This window comes from Lutra lutra, chromosome 15 (assembly GCF_902655055.1).
Source record: "Lutra lutra chromosome 15, mLutLut1.2, whole genome shotgun sequence".
Taxonomy (NCBI): domain Eukaryota; kingdom Metazoa; phylum Chordata; class Mammalia; order Carnivora; family Mustelidae; genus Lutra; species Lutra lutra.
This window is the reverse complement of record NC_062292.1, coordinates 2,826,554-2,850,239: the sequence shown is the minus strand read 5'-3', so window position 1 is coordinate 2,850,239 and position 23,686 is coordinate 2,826,554. Positions and strand designations below refer to the sequence as shown.

At 44.0% G+C, this 23,686-nt stretch overlaps 1 protein-coding gene across 5 annotated transcripts in view; it reads right to left on the bottom strand.

Annotated features, from left to right (window-relative positions):
- Positions 1-5,834: 5,834 nt before the first annotated feature.
- Positions 5,835-23,686, bottom strand: part of PRRX1 (paired related homeobox 1) — a 78,946-nt gene continuing 61,094 nt past the window's right edge. Inside the window, exons 4-5 of one of the 5 annotated variants that reach the window (XM_047704380.1) lie at positions 20,475-20,546; positions 5,838-7,132 (exon numbers count right to left, since the gene is read on the bottom strand). In XM_047704380.1, coding sequence (XP_047560336.1) covers positions 20,492-20,546 — 55 coding nt within the window. In that variant the 3' untranslated portion in view covers positions 5,838-7,132; positions 20,475-20,491. Of the gene's footprint in view, positions 7,133-11,207; positions 12,893-12,927; positions 14,521-20,474; positions 20,547-23,686 lie in introns of those variants that run through there. The other 4 variants (XM_047704381.1, XM_047704378.1, XM_047704377.1 and 1 more) reach the window with 4 other exon arrangements.

Here is a 23,686-nt window from a genome sequence, read left to right as displayed (position 1 = left end):
TGTTTCCAGGAGCAAGTCTCTGTCAGCAGCACACAGAGCCCCAAACACACTCGTCCCGTGCAGGGGACACAAACAAGGCTGATCTGACGCTGATCCCTCCTGGGCGCTCTCATCCTGGTACAGAGGATGCGGCCCTTACACTGCCTCCCCTGACAGGTCCCCATTTCCTGAGATTTCTTTGACTCAGCAACTTCTCTGCATGGCTTACTGAGTCTAATTCTCTCAGGAGATAATACTTTTCTTTCCATTTTCCCGACTTCTCAGCCGATTTTCTTTGGGATGCATTTCTTTGGGATGCATTTGGGATAGTCTTTACAAAAGACTATAAAGGTAAACGACACACTGGGAGAACTTTCGGTGGGAATTTTAGTGGTGCACTACCTGCGACGGGCAGGGATCCAGGGTCACAAGCGTCCGGGTGGAGCGCTTAGTCCAGTTATTTCTGTTCCAAGAAAGAGAAGGGCAACAATTAAGCAAGGTTTCTAAAAGCACTTCCTGTTTTTAAATAAGGAACCCGTTAAGCCTCATATTAGATAATGAGGGTTCTACAGAGACTTAAAATCCACTGTCTTCCCAGGAAGAGCTATTATTTAGGAGTTAATTGCTGGTTGCTTGTTCGGTCTTTTTGGGGCCGTCAGATTATTGCTGAGTGGGGGCCTCATAAACAAGACGCTTCCTAGCCTGTCCTCTCCAGACCCAATGGACATGTGTTTCCCATTTCAACATTTCATTGCCCCAACTGAAAACAAATCAGCTGTGTCTTTGGGATCTGAAGGGGGAGAAGGTTGGGATTTATTCCTGGACAAGCCTGAGGAAAACATTACCCTAATGGATGAAATATGTTTGTACTAAAGACTTCTTAGAAGTGTTGAGCTGATCTTTCCCAACTTGATCTCCTTTTCCTTGAAAAGAGAGAAGATGCAGTAAAGTCCGTCAAGATTATCCTAGAGCTTTGTCCTTAAAGGAGGAGTAATGGGTAAGACTTGCCTTGGTTTAGGTCAGACTCAGGAGTACTGACTGTCTTTAGAGACAATTCACACACCTTTGACAATGCGGTCTAGAAGTCATATTCTCTCTTGGCCACGCACAGCAATAGAAACCCACTTCCTGTTTTCTAAAGCCAAATTCCTCCTTTGGTTCAGTCTTTCCCAAGAAGGCTCTCCCTGATTTCTCAATACTCAATGTGGTCAGTAAGAAAATTGGTTCTGGAAAAAATATTTGACTTTCTGTGTAGAAAATAATGGTCTTCTTAAGACTGCAAGCCCACTGTGGAGGAATTTTGGCTTATTTTATGTTTTGCACCCTGATGGAGCACAGGAAATTGGAAAATAGATTATTTTCCTTGGAAAACCTGGAGCATGTTTGCTTTAGCAATTGGACAATTTTTAGAGTTCAAACTGGCCAGCACGATGTGGGGCCACTCTCAAAATGGTGTGTCAGGGTCTAAAGCATAATTAGGGAAATTCATCAACACTGATGGCTTTGTCCTGAAGTCCATGTGATAGAACTACCCAGTCAGCAAAATATGTTGGTTTCTTTTTCTTTTCTGAGTTGCATTTTGCCATAAAAGGCTTGGAAACTCAAAGAAACTTGAGAGCTGGCATGTCCCCCTGGTGTACCCAGCTCACTACCAGAAGCTGGCACCTTGCTAATTTTGGGACCGTGCCACTCAGTCAGTGAAAATACATCAGAGTCATGTAAAAACGACATTTAAAAATTATCCTCATGTAGCTATCTGACTCAAACTTAGAACGAAATGTAGAAATCACTTACAACAGTAAACATCACTCAGATTGGTGAGGCTGCATCTGGAGACAGGATAAGAGAACATTTCCTGTTTTGGACTCCTAGAACCAACTGTCTCTTAGCAGAGAAAATTTCAGCAGAATCAGTAAGAATCAGTCAGTGGTTTTACCTAAAGTGTCTCCTGGCTTTTCTGGACCTATACTTCTGGAATACCTCTGATGTCTATGACTTTCATACATGGTCCATGATACTTCCCCATGATATTTCTTTGGTTAATGATATTAATCAATGTAATCAATTTCTGATAAAAAGGTAGTCTATATAATGAGTTCTGTGTTATTTAAAAATTATATTATCAATATTCATAAAGATCAAGATTGGTAGCAGTCTTATTCAACTCTTCTATAAGCTTTCTAGTTTTTAATCTTCTTTATCATTTACCAAGAGAAGTATGTTAAAATTTCCAATTGTGATTGCAGATTTTTACCTTTCTTTTTATAGTTCTGTCATTTTATATACTATAAATTTTAAGGCTACATCATTACATGTTGCTAAGTGTTATCTAAAATTGTGATGGCTTCATGTTGAATTGTTCTTTTCATCATTCTTATCCCTAATGGTGCTCTTTGCCTTAACATCTATGTTATCTCTTATTAATATGGAAAAGCCAAGTTTCTTTGGTCTAATACTCATCTGATTTATATTCTCTTCAAATTATCCTTGTGTTTTATGCATCTCCTGTCAACAGCGCTTAGTTGTAGGAAATGCAATCCCATCTGACCACTAGCCACTTATTTGATGTTGGGGTGAGATGGGAAAGAGGCACATTGTCTCCTGAGAGGGCAGGGCCTGAGGTAGGTTCCCAGTGACAGAGACAGCAGGTCGTATGGGAAACAGCCCAGACTTCAGTCTTTTGAGTCTTGGAGAGGGACGTTCCACAATCATTTCTAGGCCTCCGTGGTGATGCCTTTTCCCCTGGTGACTCAAAAACAGCAAATGCTAAACAGACGCTTTGAAACTCGCTTGGAGTCAGGAAGGGAGAGGTTGGGAATCAGGAGAAATAGGGAGTGCCACCCAGGCTGAAGGGAGTCTCTAGCAGACTGTCATCAAACACCTCCTCCCTGAGAAGAAGGAGCATCACACAGTCAGGAGACAGTAAGGAGAAGGAACTGAAGTAAAACACAGTCTTCCCTCAAAAACGAGCTCTGTGCCCTGCTGCTTTATGTCTGAGCTCTTTGTGTAACCAAAGAGGAACGAGGAATTCATCAGAACTCCTCAGTCATTGTTCTGTAGGATTTCCTCTGGGATGGGAGAAAGGGCTTCTGAACTTTTGAGTGCCATTTTTGTATTCAAGGCAAACACAAAAACAAACACACAAAAAACTCCAAAGAACAAAAACAAAAAACCACACACCAAAAAAAAGTCAATTTTTAAAAAGTTTTTATTTAAATTTCAGTTAACACACAATGCAATATTCATTTCAGGTGTACATAGTGACTCACCACTTCCGTGTGTCGCCCTGTGCTCATCACAGTAAGTGCGCACTCAATCCCTGCCGACCACCCAACACAACCCCCACTCGCCTTCCTTCTGCTGACCCTTGGTTCGTCCTTTATGATTAAGAGTCTGTCTCTTGGTTTGCCTCTCTCTCTCCTTTTTTTTTGTCCTTTGCGCATTTGCTTCGTTTCTTAAATTCCAATATTAGTGAAATCATATAGTATTTGTCTTTCTCTGATGGATTTATTTTGCTTAACATGATACTCTCTAGCTCTCTTCATGTCATTGCAAATGTCAAGATTTCATTCTTTTTTATGGCTGGGTAACATTCCATTATACACACACACACACACACACACACACACACAACGGAATATTAAATTACATATGTATACATATATATGCGTGTGCGTGTACATATATATATAAATACCACATCTTCATCCATTCATCAATTGACAGACACTTGGGCTGTTTCCGTAATTTGGCTCTTGCAGATAATGTTGCTCTAACCATCAGGCTACATGTATCCCTTTGAATTAATACTTTTGTATTTGACTAAATACCCAGCAGTACAAATGCTGGGTCATAGGGTAGCTCTATTTTTGACTTTCCGTGGAACCTCCACACTTTTTTCCCCGGTGGCTGCACTAGTTTGCATTCCCGTCAACAGCGTGAGAGGGTTGCCCTTTCTCCACATCCCTGCCAAAGTCTGTTTTCTTGTGTTGTTGATTTTAGCCATTCCGACAGGTGTGGGCTCATCAGTGATGTTGAGCATCTTTTCATGTGTCTTTTGGTCATCTGTATGTCTTTGGAGAAATATCTATTCATGCCTTCTGCCCATTTTTTAATTGGATTATTGTTTCTTGGGTGTTGAGTTGTGTACTTTTTAAAAAATATTTTGGATATTAGCCCTTTATCAGACACGTCATTTGCAAACATTTTCTCCCATTCTGTAGGTTGTCTTTCAGCTTTATTGATTGTTCCCTTTGTTGTGTAGAAGTTTTTATTTTGATGAAGTCCCAATAGTGTATTTTTGCTTTTGTTTCTCTTGTCTCAGGAGACATATCTAGAAAGAAGTTGCTACATTATTGCCTGTAAAGACTCCTCAATTTTTTTTAAAGGATTTTCTTTCTTTATTTATTTGACAGAGAGAGCGATCTCCTACACAAGCCGGGGGAGCGGCAGGCAGAAGGATGGGGAGTAGCAGGCTCCCCGCTGAGCAGAGAGCCCAATGCAGGGCTCAATCCCAGGACCCTGAGATCACGACCCGAGCCCAAGCAACCGTTTAACCGACTGAGCCACCCAGGCGCCCCAAGATACCTCAACTGTAAGAGTATCTAGGCAAACGGAAAACCATCTTGTGTATACTTTTGGGAAGAGCAGGCAGTCACACACATTCTAAACTACGTGTTCCTTCTTTTCCTTTCTGCATTTTCCCTCCTCCGTTTCTCGCTGCCACACTTTCCTCATCCTTGAATTTCTTCTGCTTTGGTGCCACACAGAGAGCCTGGGCCACCTGATGACATCCCAGGGCTCTCTTCCCTGGAGCTCAGTTGTCCCTTGATCGTACAGAAAGACAAGGAAATCCACAACGTGATTCAAGTAGGCTATCAGTGCTTTGTGTATGTGTTTTCTTTAATCCTTCCCCCAATCTGTGAGGCAGGTCATCACTTTACAAAGAAGAAAAATACATATAGGACAGGAGCAACTTCCCGAGATTACATGGCAGATTAGTAACTAAGCAGGGACCGGAAACAAGGCCCATGTTTGTGTCACTACATCATGGTACCCCCTTTAGTTCTCCTCTGCAGAGATCTTGTCTGAGTGCTGTTCTGCAGCGGGACTCTCAGACCACACACACACACACACACTCTTCTCTTCCCTCTTTTTCCCCATTCCGTGTCTTAAAACTATGTCCTAGGGGTGCCTGGGTGGCTCAGTGGGTTAAGCCTCTGCCTTCGGCTCAGGTCATGATCTCAGGGTCCTGGGATCGAGCCGCACATCAGGCTCTCTGCTCTGTGGTGAGCCTGTGTCCTCCTCTCTCTGCCTGCCTCTCTGCCTACTTGTGATCTCTCTCTCTCTCTGTCAAATAAATAAATAAAATCTTTAAAAAAAAAAACCAAAAAACAAACAAACAAACAAAAACTATGTCCTAGTCTTTCAAGATCATGCAGGAATGATAAAAAATGGCTAATGATAACTTCAGGGCATGGGTCACCTCATACAGCCCAGATCGTGGGAGACTCCTGGAAACCCATTCTCTGAAGGTACAAATTTAGGTCCAGTAGTAAACCAAGGGAGATATTTTTGGTAGAAATCTTTCAGAGACATCAACCCTTCTATACCTCGAAGCTCAATTAGGTGAGTTAAGTTATATGCGGGATTTTTTTTTTTTTTTTTTTTTTTTGTCCTCTAAAAAAATGTACTATGACCACTTTCCTCTCTACTTGGCTACAACAAAATCTGGGATTATACAAACACACCCACCTCAATCTCCCATCTCCGCCTGCGGAGGCGGTAAGATATACATACACGTTCTTTTCTTTCCACATTTAACACATTTTGAAATATAATATTCACAGAAAAGTAGAGAGATCAATATCATGAACATGCTGTACTTACCACACAGCTTTCATCAAACTTTAATACTTGTCCTCTTTGTTTCTCATATTTTTTTAAAGAAATAAGATATTACAGATATGTTCGGAGCACCCAGGGGGCCCTTTCCAATTCAGTCCCTTGTCTCCTTACTCAGAAGTTGCTTTTTCTGAAATTATTATTCTGAAATTGCTTTTCATTCCTATGCATCTTTTTATATTTTTACCACATACATTCATGTTCACAAACAATATATAATTTAGAGTGCATTTTTAAACTTCATAAAACAGTGTCACACAGTCTTCTGTAACTTACTTTTTCTCCTTAAAGCTATGTTTCTGAGAGCTGTGCAAGTGGACATGTGTAGCCATGGTTCACTCATTCATTTTTTATTTCTGAATAGTTTTCCATTATATGAATATATCACAGCTTATTTATTCTCCCATTGATGGACATTTCGTTTATTTCCAAAATTTTGTTTTTATAAACCATTCTGCAATGAACATTTTTGTTCCTGTCTTCCCATGCTCATGTGTGAGTTTCTCTAGCTGTCCAGTTTTGTTGGCCTTAATTTACCTATTCTTAACTGAGTGACACTAAGCAAATAAATATATGACTCTAAGAAATAGTTTTCAGATGCCTTCAATTTGTAGAAGACCTGGCTATCTTCCTTTCAGGAATGCTGCTGTTTTAGAACTAGAATAACATTTTGGAAGTTATTTTCCAGGAAGCCCACAGTGTTAGGCATTAATTTACTGAAAATGTTTTTTAGTGTATTAATTTACTATTACATTTAATCACTTTATTAGGAGTAATCCAAAAGGCACAAGATCCATTATATGGATAACCATATAACGTCCAGTGTGCGAGAATTAGAATATGTGGTCAGGGAGAGCTACAAGGCTATGAGATATAAGAAACATCTTGAAATGCAGGCAGTATAGAAAACAGGAAGGAAAGGAAGGGAGGGAAGGAAGGAAAGAGGGCAGGGAGGGAGGAGGGAGGGAACAACTGGGGAAAGAGAGGAGAAAGAGGAAGGAGGTGAACCAGTTAGGCGGGGCTAGGTTGCAGTCAGAAATAGGCCCTGTTGTGTAACGGTTCAACGCAGCAGAACTCCATTGCTCTGTCATCTAACACTCCAAGATGCTTCCTGGCCAGCAAGGGTTGTACCTTTGCTTCCTGCAGTCACTTTTCAGGGTCCAAGGCTGACTGCTGCTTTACCATTTTTAAAACACGGCCTCCAGAGTTGAAACGGCCCGGCGGCTGAGCGCTGCTGCAGTGCCCGGAGCTAGAGGTGGGGACAAGAGCAATCGTGTTGGTACCCAAGCAGCACCTGAAACCAGCAGGCGCCCTGCTCTGGGTGCTCAATCCCTCTCGACCCACAGGACACGATGTCTGGGTCATGGATGCCCCCGAAACAAATCAGGACCGTAGAGTCCTCCCCCAGGATTTTCGTAACAGGGGCTTGTTTCTCTGATCTTCCTTCCCAAGTGCAATGGATGGGGGCTGCGTCCCGCGGTAGCTGCTTTCCCGGCTACGTGCAGAAAACTCGCACGCAGAGCTGAGAGGCAGACAGAGTTCTGCGGATGTCGGTTCTCAGTTCTGTTGCCTGGGGTTTTCAGAGCTACCCTAGTTCCTAGAGCTCCTCCTTTCATTCTCTGACTTACCCCCATCCACGTAGCAAATCCTCTGATTAAACCATCACCGCCTAATTTGAGCTGGGTTTCTGCCACTTGCAACTGAAGTGGACCCGACCATATAGAAACTGCTGGGCAGAAGCGGGGCATTGTTTGTTACAGGCCCTGAAATCGAGAACCGGGAGACCTGAGGTACTCGGTAGACCAGGGCGGATCTTTACCCACTGCCAGGCCTCCAAGCCTCCCAAGGGTCAGACAATAGCAAACTCTGCAAAATGTAAGACTTCCCTCTTTTCTAGCAGAGTCAGAAGGTTTGAGACACAGTGGGAATTACAGGGGCTTAAAAGGAGCTAGAGAAATGACTGGAAGTCGTCGTTCTCGGCCCCTTCCCAAACCTCTCTGCTGTCCCATCCCCCCACAAGCCCGATGCAAAGTGTCAGGACCCCGTCGGCCATAAAGCCCTTTATACTGAGATGATGCTGAGTAGAGGAGGCAAGTTAACTTTTTTCAAAACCCTTCTGAGCCTGTCCCATGGGAGAAGTAAACTGAGGCCTTAGGAATAAGCAGAGCTCTGAGTCCTGTTCAGAGAGGAAAAAAAAAAAAATAGTGAGGCCGAGATGGATCTACATTCAAGAATTACGTCTCAACAAGATTTCTGGTATTGGTTTCTGTTTAATGGGATATCCAGAAAGTGAACCAAAAGCTAACCAGGCCAGATCTTAAAAGAGGTGTGTGGTGCTCCTCCACTGGGCGCCGTCCGGGCAAGAGTACAAATGAAAATCCACGTTTATATTCAGACATTTCTGTTATCAATCAAGCTAGCAAACTATTCAACAAATTATGTCCGACACTCTTCTCTTAATGAACATACTTCCATATTGACCTGGAAACTCAGGCTGACATGTAGAATTCTCGAACTATTTGGAATTCCTTCCCAGAATATGGCACTGCGGGGATGGTCAGATCCTAGAAGCCCAACCTGTGTCCCGCTCACTTCCCTTTCCACGTCAGCCCATCCTGCACCCAAAGTAGACCTCCACCTACACGGGTGGCAACGGCATTGTGTTCACCGAGCTCTGGCTACACACCGTGACCCCCCGCAAACAGCAGTCACAGTAAGAGAGGCCCATGGGGCCCTGAAAGTGGGCTCCAGATTACCGGGACAGGGAGCCTCAATCAGAAGTGCCTGAAGCGTGGTCTACGGTGAGGACGGCAGGTTCCAGGTCCGCACATCCGGCTGGCGCTGCAGACTCATTGCCCAGAGGCCAGACACCATCAAAAGAGCGCCGGTGGGCTCCGGGGTAGGGCATACAGACCTTGGCTTGTCTAGGGGTGCGGCCTCATTCCAGCCTCTGGGACCCAAGGAGCGGCTCGGCTCCAGCAGTCGTACTTTGGGTCCAGTGGGCACCCCCGTGGGTTTTAAATACAGCCCTTGTGATTTGAACCAGTTACCACCTGCAGCTCAAAGAATCCTTATTCATAGACTTTCGATGCCAAAGGTTCTCGAGCAAGTAGTCTATGAGTCACGGCTTCCACTTTCATTTTTTAAGGAACTCATTCTTACCATGACTGGTCAAAATGTGTCTTCTTCCCTCAGCACCACAGTAAACATACTCAAGAAAGTCATGCATCCAGTGGCCTTTCCTCCACCCCCAGTGACGCTGGTCTGCTCCCCAGCATCTGACCATACTCAACACTCTCTTCTCTTCAGAGACTCCTCTTTCCTTAACTCTGGGGAAGCCAACAAGCTGGTCTTCCTCCTGCTTCTCAAACAGCTCCTTCCAACGGCCTTCAGCAGCTGTCACCTCGCTACGTGTTCTGCAGAGTCGGACCTTCCTCCCTGGGCTGAAACTACAGATGACCCTCTGAACCACATGGGGTCGGGGTGCCATCCCCGGTGCAGTCAAAAATCCATGTGAAACTTTCCACTCCCCTAAAACTTAGCTACTAACAACTGCTCTTGACGAGAAGCCTTACCAAGGGCACAAAAAGTCTTCCCACACAAATTCTGTGCATGTATTAGATGCCGTATCTTTATAATAAAGTAAGCTAGACAGAAGAAAATGTTATTACGAAAATCATAAAGGGCCACCTGGGTGGCTCGGTTGGTTAAGGGTCGGCTTTGGCTCAGGTCACAATCTCAGGGTCCTGGGACTGAACCCTGCATTGGGCTCCCTGCTAGTGGGGAGTCTGTGTCTCCTTCTCCCTCTATCCCTTATCCCCCCTCCTTGTGCTCTCTGTCTCTTTCTCAAATAAATGAAGTCTTTTAAAGAAAGAAAATCATAAGGAAGAGAAAATATACCTACAGTCCTGTGCTGTAAAAAATCCACATTGGTGTGAACCTGGGCAGTTCAAAAGTGTGTTGTTCAAGGGTCCACTGCGCTTCCAGTGGAAGCACAAGGACGCTCTCTCCTCTCGAAAAACTCGTTCATTCTTGTACCTCAAGGTATCACCTCCTTAATGATGAATCCCAAAGTTCTATCTCCATCCTTGACCTTGGTTTCAAGCCAAGCTTTCATATCTTAACTTACATTTTGTTGTTTTCAAATTCAGTTAACGTACTTAAAACTGCAATTACTGCCTTCTCTCACAGGGTCTCCCGTTTCTGTTGGTTTTTGTCAGTTTTGTCTGTGATCCCTTCTCCTAGTTCCCACTTTTTAATTTATTATTATCTTAGACTCTATTCTCTTTTTCCTGCCATAAAGTCTTGTTGATTCTTTCCTTGCAAGATGTTCCCTATTCAACCTTTGCTTTTTGTCCCCCTTCTAACTGTTCTGCTTCTAGATCCTGTTCTGTTCTGGCTTCTCTTCTTCTTACAGCAATCCTGCCGTAGTAGTATTTTTTGCATGACTTTTTTTCCTACTTAATAACTTTTAGTGGATTTCTATGGCCTGAGCAAAATTCCAAACTCCTCTGTCCCGACACACCATACTCTGCAAGATGAAGGCTCAGTTTCTATCTCCAGTGTTTTCCTCCACGTAGATTCAAAACAAGCCCTCCATTCCATCTGGGCCCATATTGTCATGGTCCCCGAACACAAATTCCTCCTTCCTGTGTCCCCACGTTTATCCGTTTTCTGTTCTCTGACTTGAAGGCAACACCTCCTGTCCTCCCAGTCCTAGATGATTAAACGAGCCCCAGTTCTTCCATGAAACCCTCTCTCACTTCAGCTCAGTGTTTCTTTCTTCCTTCTGGACTCTTGTCTGCTCTATTCGTTTGACACCTTCACTTGCTGTCTTGACTGTCGCATACGTTGGTTCATCACGTACTTCCCTTTTAAATCGGATCTTAATCTATATGAAAACAGAACATATGCCCCACCCCCATACCACACACCCAGTGCTAAGCACAGTAGGTGCTTAAATTTTACTCTCTTACTTCTTTATTCTAAAATAAATGTGTGTGCTATTTTGTCTGTTTTGTCATATAGAGCTGGTATTATGGATTCTAAAGAAATGGGTGAAAATTAAATTCTCATAAAAGTGTCCCTTTACGCATTATGCCAATAAATATCCCCTCTCCCTCCCACCATTGTCTTTGCTTTTGAGGAATAGACTATTTGCATTTTTAAGAAGTGCTACCACACTCCGATGAAAGTTCTGTTCACAAATCCCTCTTACCTTCGCTCTTCCCGGCAAGTACCCTTAGGTCCTAGCAGACTTATTTTTGAAGTCCAAAGAGAAAAGAATCAGCAGACTCAAATGTATATAACAAAAGACCGCATAGTAGTATCCTTCTTCTTTTTATTGAAAAGGAATCATTTCTATTCTAGCGCAAACAATGTATATTTTACATCATAAAGCAAGATATAATTTACATATTATATTTATTATGAGATCTTTATACCCTAAGTGTCATTCCCTTTTTTATTCAATCACCTCTTCTGGTTTGACTTAACCTGCCACGTGTCCTACAGATCAGCATCTTGTTTGGGAAGGGACTGGGGACACAGACAGACAGTTCGCATGTTTTCATCTGCATCTGGGTATAATGATGGTGAAGAGCAGGGAGGACGCCTTGGAACTTTGTTGGTCTGAGGCCCTCTGTTGAGACCTGGCTTGGAAGCCAAAAGGCTACTCCTCTAAATCATATATCAAACTTCTACTTAAAAAAAAAAAATCAATAATAAATGAACAATACTGAGTGCTTGTCTCATGTGTATACTTCTTGATCAGGTGCTTAGATAATAAATGTTTGTGGTGTTGAGTCACTAGCAATGAAAATTCCTACGGCTGACCAGCGCTGGCTACTCTCTGATTTCCCAGTCATTGCTTCCCAGGCATTGGTGGCAAAACTGCCCAGTTTCACACAGCGTTTGGGTTTTGGGTTCAGGCTTTTCTGTTCACTACTGAAAACGGATGTCAGGACGAAAGCTTCAAATGACTTTGTTTCACATGACCTTCTATTCCTTTCCTCCCTCTTCAAAAATTCCCCTTGCCTAGCAACACCTTGTCTTGTATGAGTTGTTCCCTGCACTGTAGCCCAAAGTCCAAACTCCAAATGTTCACCAATTTCTTGGATTGCACTCATTTCACAAAGAATGTTTTCATCTGTTAGTCTACACTGTTCCTTTGAATCTTGATAATCTGCAGCAGCTAGTGGGACCAAAGAATTAGTATAGGGAATCCTTAGGAAGCAAGTAATATGTGGTGTTCAGCCAGCCCACGTGAAACATCAGTAAGAAATATTTTAATAATACGCTAAAAGAAGAGGGAATCAGTGGATGGAAGCAAAATGCACAAGATGGGCTTTCTTCTTGTTACTAAAAGAAGTATAGATTCAACATTTAAAATACATTTTCCAATTGATGGCTGTTTGGCTGAAAAAGTTCCACCATTGGTTCAACTTGCTAGGCCGAGGGGGAACAAGTGTGTGCTGAAAGTGCATCTTAAACTCAGCAGTCCATGCCTGTCACTCAGAGTTGGCATATCTGGCCAAAACCAATCTAGAGCTTTTTAATTACTGATAACTAAAGGTATTAGAACCAACCTGGTCAGGATAAAAATATGTCAAAAATATGTCTGTTCTGTGTATCTTAAATTATTCTTTGGTCAAGTGATGTGATTTTTGAGAGGTCTGTAAATATAAACCTATTTCTCATTTCCACATACAAGGCTATAGGAAGGGTATATTTACAGCAAGGTAGCATTTCCTTGCTAGAAAACAAGGCTTCCAGGTACCTTATCCTTCCATTAACATTGTATACTTTTGTAGTCCCTTTCCTCCCACGGCTACCAAGTGCTGCACAAGCAGAGAACACAGCAAAGAATGAAGGAGCAAATGAATAGAGCCTCACAACACCCCTGTGAGGTAGGTAAGTACTGTTAAACCCATTTTACAAAAAGGTAAACTGAGGCACAGCATGGTGGTGTGGTTTGGTCTCGTCCACCCGACAAGTTACAAAAGTACAGCTGGAGACAAAAAGAAAGAAACAAAGACAGGTCAGTCCTGGCTCGCAGCCCTAGGCACTAAACTTTATTTCAAAATATTAGTAAAAGAATAGCCCATAGTCGCCTTTTAAATTTTTTGAATTTAGACAAGACATTAAGGATTCCATTCAAACGTGTCTTTCAGATTCCTGTTGAGTGGAGAAGGGGCAGATGGCAACATGGCTTTCCCTCCTCTAAATGTAATCCCCATGACGTATCAGGATATACTCCTGTTCCACCAGAGCTGTCTCCAAACTCAAGAACATTTTTATAGCCTCGAATAGGCTCTAATTTATTCAAAGCTCAAATGTGAAAATGAGACCTGTTCTGAAACAGATGCCCTGTGAAGTGCTCTGTGGCCTTGATGAGAATTTTGTGTCAAGAAAGAAAGGAAACGAGATCCCCCAAAACATCTCATTACTGTAGAGATTAAGGACAGTGGTGACGGTGTGAGATTTGCTTTTGGTAGTGTTCGAGAAACTGCAAACTCAAGCTTGCAAGAATATTTTAGATATATATACATAAAATATATAAATATCTACAGTATATATATAAGTGTGCATCTGACTATCCTTAAGGCACTAAAGAGATGTAGGCCATGCCTTTCACAACTCAGTCTTTGTTTTCCTAAAGAAATCTCTCTCCCTCTCTAGAATGTCAAGCCCATGACAACAAATCATTCAAAAACAACAAATACCTTTGACTTACGATGGCTGATTGCCTGGATGGGGGTGAGGGGTGGTGGTGATGGCGATATTGTCATCTACAGCTTAGAGCTTAAACTCTAGCTGATAAGGAGAGCTTCGATCCACAGCTTAGAGCTCAGACTTAGCCAGACACAAGCCAGTGACCAGATGTTGTACATAATTGCTTTCTGAACAGTAGCTGATGGAAAGACCTTACCATGACCGACAGACATGGAGACCACAAGACAGGAAATCGTGTCTGGCACAGATTTTTCAGAGAGACTTTGGCTTCTCAGAAGCTCCTAGAGCTTTTATACAGAGAACTGGGAAGAAGGATAGGGGCAAGGCACTGAGGTTCAAACAGGTCACCAAGGAGATGCTAGACAATGACTCTGAATGTATATGTGGTTTCTTTGGCTGCTGTAGTTTTTTTGTTTTGTTTTGAAACCCATAAGGCCATCGGGGTGGGTGGGCTGAACCTAACTGAAGAAGCTTGGAGTATATTAAAGCAAAGCACACGAGGAGAAGGAAAAACAAAATCAACACACGCGGAAGCACGTGGTGGTGGTGGTACCCCGGAGGGAGGAGAAACATTGTGAACTAATTTTCATTTTGCTCCTCTCCGGCTTTTCTCTGCCATGGTCCCAATGTTTGAGTTCAGGGTTTTTTATTTGTTTGTTTGTTTGTTTTATTTTTTTTCCCCAACAGATGAAGAAATGACAGAGCAGGAAAGGTGTCTTATGGTGTTTGATTTCTTCGTAGGCCTGTTTAATGGTTTTTTCTCCTCAGTTGACCGTTGGCACCTGGTTCCTCTGTAAACTATACTCCTTGGCCTTCAGTCTCAGGTTGGCAATGCTGTTGGCCATGTGGATGCCCTGTGCGGGGCTAGTGTTGGCACATGTGGCAGAATAAGTAGCCATGGCGCTGTAGGGACAAAGGAGAGAGCGGGGAGAATAACAGGCATTAGTTTCACGAAGCCACAGGTCGGTGCCCCGGGAGGACACGAGTCTCAGCACGGGCCAGGCGGGGCCAGGCAGGCTGCACGGGTGACCTCTGAGGTCCTTTTCAGCCCCGGATCTGCATGGGTTTAGGGCACTCGGGAAAGGCTGGCAGCGTCCGAAGGGCAGGGGAAGCGCCGGGGAGAGCGGGACAGGGCGGGGAGAGGGACCTGCTATGTGGGGCACAGTGAGGCATAACTGACTTCTGGGCCAAGAGGAGAAAGCTGCTTCTGCGGAAAAGCGGGACGTTTCCCGGCCGGTGGCCTCTCTGCGTCTGTCACAGCCCGCGGAGCTGGGAGCGAGACACGCGGCGTCTGGAAGCGGGGACCCCGCGCCCTCGTCACTCTAAGTAGCCGACTCCGCGCCCGCCACACTGCGGGCCGACGGCGGGGACCGCGCCGGGAGCTGCTGAGAAGCAGCAGAGCCCCCGTCCCTGACACCGCGGCCCGGAGCACCGAGTGCTGCCGCAGCTTCCTGTCCGATGGCCTTGACTTTGTAGCTTCTTCTCAAGAGGACTCGAGTGGCTCTGGATGCCTTTTAGGTTAGTTATTTGGGGACTGTTTAACTCCCCTACATGAACCAGCAAAGGCTCTGTCCAGGTTCAGGATTCCTGGCCTCTGAGATAACTGTTTCTCTTTGTCCTTATTCCTGAGAAAAACCTGAAGTTGTTTTTCATTGTCAGAGATGGTAATTAAGACCTAGAAAAGCAGCTGGACAGAAATGGGCACTTGCTGGTTTTCCGTGAATGGAATCCATGAATTTCTTTTAAAGGAAAATGTAAGGGTCTCTCAGACTTGGAAGCAAATTATTCTTTACTGTCTACTAAACAGTTAAAAGGGAACTCGTTCTAGTTAAATGAACATGTTTCTAGTTGTTTCTAAGATTAGCAAAATCCCTTTCGATGGAGGCCTCGAGTGAGATAGACTACAAATGGGACACCGGGAGCTCCACTGCTGACTGCCCTCCGGGGCGATCGACCAGCCACATGGGAGTTTGTGGTTCTGGGGATCCAGTGACAGACCAGAAAGAGAGAAAAGCAAAGCTGCTCTCCAAATAGACAGCCCTGTGTCATTGTCCCTGTTTGGGAGACCATACAGTTGAGGCTTATGGTCAAGACTCACAATAGCCTGTTCCAGCTCACTTACTAGCAATTAACCCAGGAACATTCAGTTAATGAAGTATAATTAGTCCCAGATCACTGGGTCTCTCCAGAAACACACATCCTTAATTTAAAATTCTTACAGCACTGGGGTGTGTGTGTGTGCGTGTGCGTGTGTGTCTTAAGGCAGAAAAAGGAAGACTCCGTAGTGTTCCAAAAGAATCCTACGTTCTTCCACTTCATTTTTACCTGCTTCACTCTTACCCATATCCGGGAAGAAGCTCTCAACCGTCTATGCAAACTTAGGTTCTCCTGGAGCACCTTGTAATTTCGCTTTCAGCACTTACTTCAGTGCCTCACCTGTAAGCTCATAGATCAGACACCACCTCTGACCCCGTTCACCACTATATCCTCAGGTAGAGCTAACATCGTATCTGGCACATATCGACACTCAAGAAAGTATTTAATGAAGAGATAACTGAGAGATATCTACTATGATTAAATGAATTCTTGCTCAATGTCAATGATCTCGGTCGGTCTCCTGCTGTGAGTAATGATTTTTCAAAAATGTTTTACCAGGGGTACCTGCGGGGCTCAGTGGGTTAAAGCCTCTGCCTTCGACTTAGGTCATGATTTCAGAGTCCTGGCTCAGGTCATGATCCCAGGGTCCTCGGATGGAGCCCCATGTCAGGTTCCCTGCTCAGCGTGGGGTCTGCTTCCTCTCCCTCTGCCCCTCCCCCCACTTGAGCTCTCACTCTCTCTCACTCACACTTTCTCTCAAAAAAATGAAATCTTTTAAAAAAATTTACCAATATTCTTTTATCACTAGGAAGTAGTCCTTCCTATTACATTTGCTCTCTTGATAGACTGAGCAAAATCAAAGGGATGGGACAAAGCCAGGGCCGATGACTACATACTCTTGATCCATCAAAAATATCTTTTTAAAATGAACAAATATTAGTATAGATTAGTACAGATCTAACAACAGACTATCGCTTTCCCACTGTCTACCAACAGAGCAGAAAGAGTCCCCAGTTAAGATAGGTTTCAATTAGGAGTGAGGTAAATGATCAGAAACCCTGTTAAAATAGGACAAGTTTTTTTGTTTCTTTGATTTTTATTTTTTTTAGTAATACACCAAAAATTTTCATTTATTTTTGAAACCCGTATAGTACTCTCATTTAATTTCTATATGAATTACTTGCTTCCTTTCAAGGCACTACCAGAAATGTATGCAAACCCGTAAATCCTACATTCAAAAAATTGCTAGTATATACTGAAACCCAAGGTTTCAAGGAAATCAAAGATGTCAGTTGTTAGGAAAAGAGACCACTGGGTTTGGGAAATGATCCTAAGTTACAGATCATGAAATGAACCCAGTCCGCCTTTCTTAACCAGGTTTTTGTGAGAGAATTAAATCCTGAAGATGGTCCATAGTACCATTTAAAATGCATAAGAGAGGAGCTGAAATGGTACGTTATCTATGTTATTGGTTAAACAGAATAAAATTGAACGCCTCCTGGAAACAGAAGGCTAAAATTTCATGAGAGAGCATAAAGAAAAAATTCGGTAAATTGTGGATGGTCATGGAGTATCACTCTTTCAAGTACTTGACCTAATTCTCTTGGGGTTCTATTTTCCTTTGAGGCTCTAGGCAAGCAAAGTCCTATTTAATAGAGATTTTCTCCTTTTTTTTTTTTTTAAAGATTTTTATTTATTTATTTGACACAGAGAGAAATCACAAGTAGGCAGAGAGGCAGGCAGAGAAAGAGGGGGAAGCAGGCTCCCCGCTGAGCAGAGAGCCTGATGCGGGGCTCAATCCCAGGACCCTGAGACCAGGACCTGAGCCGAAGGCAGAGGTTTAACTCACTGAGCCACCCAGGTGCCCCGATTTTCTCCTTTTTTGATGGTCAAAGATCTAGTCTGTTTTCCATAGTAGACAAAGGGGACTGGAACCTTTGGGGATTGTTTTTGTTTACTGAAGACATCATCACCGTTTCCTAGAAACGTCTACTGTAGCTGTGACTTCAATATTATCTATTTCACAGATAATTTTTATAGAGCTGCTCTGTAGTTGACTAATTTCATCTGATATGCTAGTCTGAAGACTTCATATGGTAACACATCTCTTGGAAATACTGAGATTCCCTCTCTAATGTGTCCATAAAATAATCCATTTTCCATCTCAAAACCAAATCAATGCAAATTAGTTACATATTGCATAGGAAATTGGATTTTCACTGGGACACTTTCCACTAAATGGAAGCCTGAGTTTCTAGAGTTGAGAAAGTACCCTTGTCCGATTGTACTGTGGTGCTGTTGTAAGGGTATCACTGCATTCATGACACTGTGCAATACTTTGTAGGTAGCCCTTATGTTAGTGGGGCATGAAGATTAAAACAGCAGCTGCTCTCAATGAATGAGTTTTGCAGTTTCCTAGGAGCATAACAAATGATAATATTTGCCCTTGATAAATGTTTAGGAAAGTTATAAATTTTCAAAAATGGATCCAACTTAGTCTAGCACATTGCACAGCTCTAAGAAGTAGGATACAAGAACAGAGCCCGCTTACTTCATAGACGATTAACCGGGTTTGGAATAGCGCCCGCACTAAAGAATTACAAGTCTGTGCTCCGTCTGGTAGTTCGACATGGTTCTAGTTCCTCAACTTGCACTGAAAGAGCCATGGAGGCATGGAGAGGGCAGTCCATTGACACACCAGTGACAAGCAAGACGTGTGACAGGTCAGAGAAGACAGAATTAATGAGTGGGTACTCTAGAGCCGCTTAGTCATGCTTTAAAGAAAGCATGAAAAGTAAGTTGGAGAGGACCACTTCCCAAAGTGACAACAGACTCGAGAGAGCCTTGGCTGGCTGCCAGCGCGAAAGACTGTTGTGACCACCTGTTTCTCACGCCACCAAAACTTATAAAGGTCTATGTTAGGCAGAGAGAGAGGATCTTGAAACGTTTTCTCCCAAGACAAAAGCAAAGAGGGTTAATTAGCTATTTTCGACCAATTTTATAGGACCGTTCAAAATGTGAAAACGAGCACTCATCCCTACACAAGAGGACACTTGCTGGGATCAGAAAGTGAGACAAAGACTAAGTGATCCGTATCGATGACGCACGTGATAACGTCAGGAGCTTAGCAGCACCGACAGATCCAGCCCACTGGTCCTGCCTTCTAAGAGCCACCTGCCCCTCTAACAGGACATGGACATGAGCTGAGCACAGGGACTGGGTTTATAGGATTTGGTGGAAGCATCTTTTCTCTCGAGTTTTGAAGAATGTCGGTTCTTTGTGTCTGTGACCAAGAAACTGCTTTGCCAAGTGAAGTGCATTGCGGAAGCGGAGACGAAACAGAAATGCTTGGGGCCCATCTGTTGATTCAGCAGCTCTGCGCCGGGACGTGTACGGAGCTGACACATTTAAGCAAGCTTGAAATCTTTCCATCTCCTTGTTTGGAGATTCTTAACAGATGGAGATCAGCCACAGACGGCAGAATGCTAACCACGCCGGGGTTCGGTTCCATTTGCACTGGGGACAAATCATTTTTGATCATTTCAACCTACCCCGAAAGGTTGTCGGGAGAAGGAGCGTGTTCAGATGGCTCCAAACACCAAGGAAGCGTGGAAAATTCTCCATACGGTATGATTCTAAACCAGGAGACTTACGGGCACCTGCCTCTCTGCTTTTCGAAACGCCCCACAAATCACCAAACACTAGAGGAGTGCTTGGGGGAAAATAGCGCCTGCCTCCGTTTTCAACGCGACTTCGTTTTCTCTTTGGCCCCCTTGGACAGATGATGACAAGCTGTTGAAAATTTCCCCCCAAAGACAACTCTGTCAGCCCGAGAAGTCTGGGTGTCATCCTGAGACCCTGAGGTTTCACCAGCTTGGGGTTTTTCCAAAGGTGGTGGAGCGCGAGGCCGCTGTGGCGCAGCGATGCTGGTGGCCGGAGGCGAGGCTCTGGCTGTGGCTTTTGCAGTGCGAGAACCAGGTGTATCCGCTCTACCTAAGCCAACGCCATACCCGCTCTCCTGTGGGCGTTTACTTTTAAAGAGAGACCCCATAAATCCTTCTGGAGGTGATCCTTTGTGATTTAAATAAGCATTTCTGAAATTCAGAAGCTGATTTTCTGCCTTAGCCTTCGGCTTGCGCTGTTTGCTCACGATCCTCCTGCCGCATCTAACTTCCCCTCCTAAGGACGTTTTACACACGGGGCTGCATCTCTCTCTCTCGTCTCGAGGACTTTCGTGTGCCTTCTTTCACATGCACGTCCGCTACCGGGATTCGGACGCCCTGGGAGGTGTGGAGAAGGGAAAGGCCGCTCGCTCGGCCTTAGATGCAAGGCTGCATGAGAGCCTGACGACCCGACAGCCTGGGGAGCGGCTGGAGCCAGGACAAGAACACGGTTCTTCCGACCCCTGCCCCGTATCCTATAGTCCCCTACTCCTAGGGTCGTAGCCTCAGCACCACGGGGAAGCAGGTTAGAGACGCAGCCGAGTCCTGAGCCAGACTTACAGAACGCGGCTGCACTGCAACCCGATCCCAGGCGACTCACGTGCTCCGTAATCTCGGAGGAGCCTGCTCTCGTCTGTGCGACTCCCCTTAAGTTCAAGGACACATACGCCTGCGTCTCTGCTTCCCCATCGTATCCCCACTTGAGGACTTCACTGGTGGCGTTGCTATAAACTGCCAAGACCCGCTTTCTCGAACACACTTCGTTCCCACTTGAACCCTACCCCCAGCAGCCACCCTCGTCCCCCTCTGACAAGTTACCTTTTCAGTGTCTTCCGTTAGAATCCGTTATGAAGCCCCTCGTGTAAACAACATCTTGGGAGGGACGAGGATCTATTTTTGAAAGCGTGAAAGGGAGAAATGAGCCAAATGCGTTCAGTGGATGTCAGGCAGCACCGTGACCACGATCAAATGGGGGAGGAGGAGAAGGACGGGGAGGGGAGCCGTGGACAGGGACAGCTGGCCGCTCTCTCGCCTGTCACTAGTTTTCTTGGAAGCCCAGTCCTCCCTCTGGAACTGGCACTGATGACCCAGGCCATTTTCCAGCTCCCATAGGAAAGGATGTCTCTGGGGAGAAGCTTTTCGACTACCTCATCTAGAATAACAGGTCAAAATCTAGGATTTGGTTGGTCGCTGCTCCCCAGGAGGTGAAGTCACCACGAGATTTGTTGAACTTAATACCTCCCTCCGGTGCCGTGTGCGCCCTCCTTTGCCCACGGAAAATAGTTCTGATCTAAGCAGTGGGCGCATGTGCCAAAAACCAGCTTCCCCCCACGGGCGATGGGTAGATGAAGCAGACACCTGCCGGGACAGCAGCATCTGTGTCGGAGAACGCTTTGCTCCTCCTGGTGGTTCAGTTGCCTGCCTGACGTCATCACCCGTAACATGCTCAAGGGAACGGACAGGGCCATGTCGTGCTATAAATAGGGGGAACCATATGTCCCCGGTGACGCCTGTTGTTCTGGTGTCATTATTAATAGCACTCCCCTTTCACTTTCCGAAAGTGTCCCAGCTTGGATGATAAATTATACAGCCACCATGCTGGATATAAAAGACACCCAGAAAAAAATGTGTTGGCTCTCTCCCATCCCATGATTCTGACCACATGCAAACGATTACTTTGAGTCTTGGTTCCCTCCCCTCCTCTTTCAGGGGAGAGCGGTGGAAGCCGGCGAGCTATCCTTTCTGGCAAAACTGCTCACTCTGCCTGGTCGCATGACTGAGCCACATCAGTCCTTCCAAGGGGTTGCTCACACACCCCAGAAGGTGGCTCTCAGTTGCACGCATGCAACCCTGATCTGAGACAGACACTGAATCAGAGAGCATGTTTACAGTTTCCCGGTCTTACTCTTTTTACTACACTCAGTGTAATGGAAGCCTGAATCTGAATGAGAACGTGCTGATGTGGCCTAGTGTGCTGGACAGACACAGGCACCACGAGCCCTGGGTCTTACTCTGCTGGCTGAAGGCTTACACTTGGGCAAGTGTTCAGTTTCTTCTTTGGAACCAGAGCAAGGACAGAGCTAGCACACAGGAGCGTTCCAAGGATTAACCAAAAGAAATGCCTTTTAATGAATGTCACATGTGAGATAACTAACTTGACATAAATGTACCAACAGAAATAGCCAGTTAATTTTTTTTATAACACAAAAGGTCTCTCATTTCCTTTGCTTTTCAACACTTGTTTCTCTTTTATGTTTCCTAAACAAGACACATTTCCTACCAAGCTTCAAATTGTGAAACCATAATGTATTTTGGTCCTAAACAGAGCAGAAAAATCTCCGAGTAACAGAATAGCCTTGCCACTTTTAGAAATTAACCAAAATATAAACACTTCAGTCAACAATGGGTCAAAAACATTGATATTGATTAAATTAGTGTTTTAAACCATCATTCTTCTACTTCTATCTGGAGATTAATTTATTCTTCATACAGAATATGAACAATCAGATTCTATGCGATTTTTAATTATTTTTTTTACAAACTCTGTATCTAAGAGAAAAAACTATATAAAAGTATACCATGAAATGAGTCAAAAGCACTAGCTTATATGATTTTTAAATGAAAACAGCAGAATACAAGATCTGTACACTAAGGCTACACTATATAAAATACTGAACTCTAATTGCAAAAATAAACTAGTTATATCAAGATGGTGGCATTAGGAATGTTTCTTTAAAAATGTATCTAGTATTTCTACATAAATCTTTTAAAATAAAATAGAACATTTCCAAAAAAGGCACACACAAATTGCATGTTAATAATTTCAGCATGATGCCCATATACCAAGCGTGTATGATGCAGGCACTGGGGCTTGACCCTCCACTTAGGGGCAGGCAGTCTGGTCCAGTACTAATTCAGGGAGGATCTCAGCCTCACCCACGCAGTGTCGTGCCCTCAGGCTCTCTCTCAGGCTGCCAAGGACTACACAAAGCCAACTGGATAGCTTAGAGCTGGTGTGAAACGCTCCTAACGGGACCCAGGTAGGAAAAGGAGCAAGACTTCCTGGTCAGGACCAAATTCAAACCAGAGACCTTGAAGCATTAAGTGCTGAACCACATCCATTCCCCAAGCCATTGAATGAGTCTGTGAGCTAACAATATTTATCAGAGAAACAAAGCAGTCTTCTACCTATTTAAAATATTAAAAGATATGGGATTTCACAATGGTCTTCAAAATGTGTTTTTAGTAAGTTTTCCAATGGGAAAAGAGTCTACATTTTAAATCGGACATAGAGATAGGACTAATCTTTTGAAATCAGCAAGGCTTACTATATCTGAGAGCTGAGAAATTTCCAGTTTCCCAGGTATGGGGTCTCTAAGTGCTAAAACCAACATAATTCAGGCTAATTGCACAATGGGGGATTTAAAAAAAAAAAACCCGAATACAATTGTGGCATTTCTTTCAAGGAATTGATTTGGAACAGAAAGAACATTGAGGTGAGGCCTTATGCTTTGATTAAAACCATCAATTTTGAAAAGTATTTACATTTCACGAATGTGGCTTTTCACGTTAGGAGCTGAACTTTAGCTGGGGGATAATCTCCTATAATTAGTTTAAGAGCTCTCTTTAAAGCGTTGATTAGCCTTCACAATAAAAAGGCAAATAAAAACATAATAAATGAATTTGTGAATACTTCTCCACTGCAGCTGGCCAGAGAGAACACGCAGCCTTGACCCTGTGTCTAAGAGTACTCAGGGTTAGGTTCAAAGAAAGGCACTTAAGAACAGTAACGATGCTTAGGTTCAACTTCCCTTGGGCTAAATTAATCTGTGTTATGTGAACAGCATAATAAATGGAGGTTAAAAGTCTTTCCAAGAAATTGAAATAATACCCTGTTACTTGCTTCTTGAAAAATTTTCACCTTTTTAATATAAAAGTTTAGTATGAATCACACATTGTTTTTTATCTTTTAAAAACCCCACACGGACAAACTGGCCCCCAAAGCACTCCAGAGAAGTGAGAATTCGCAA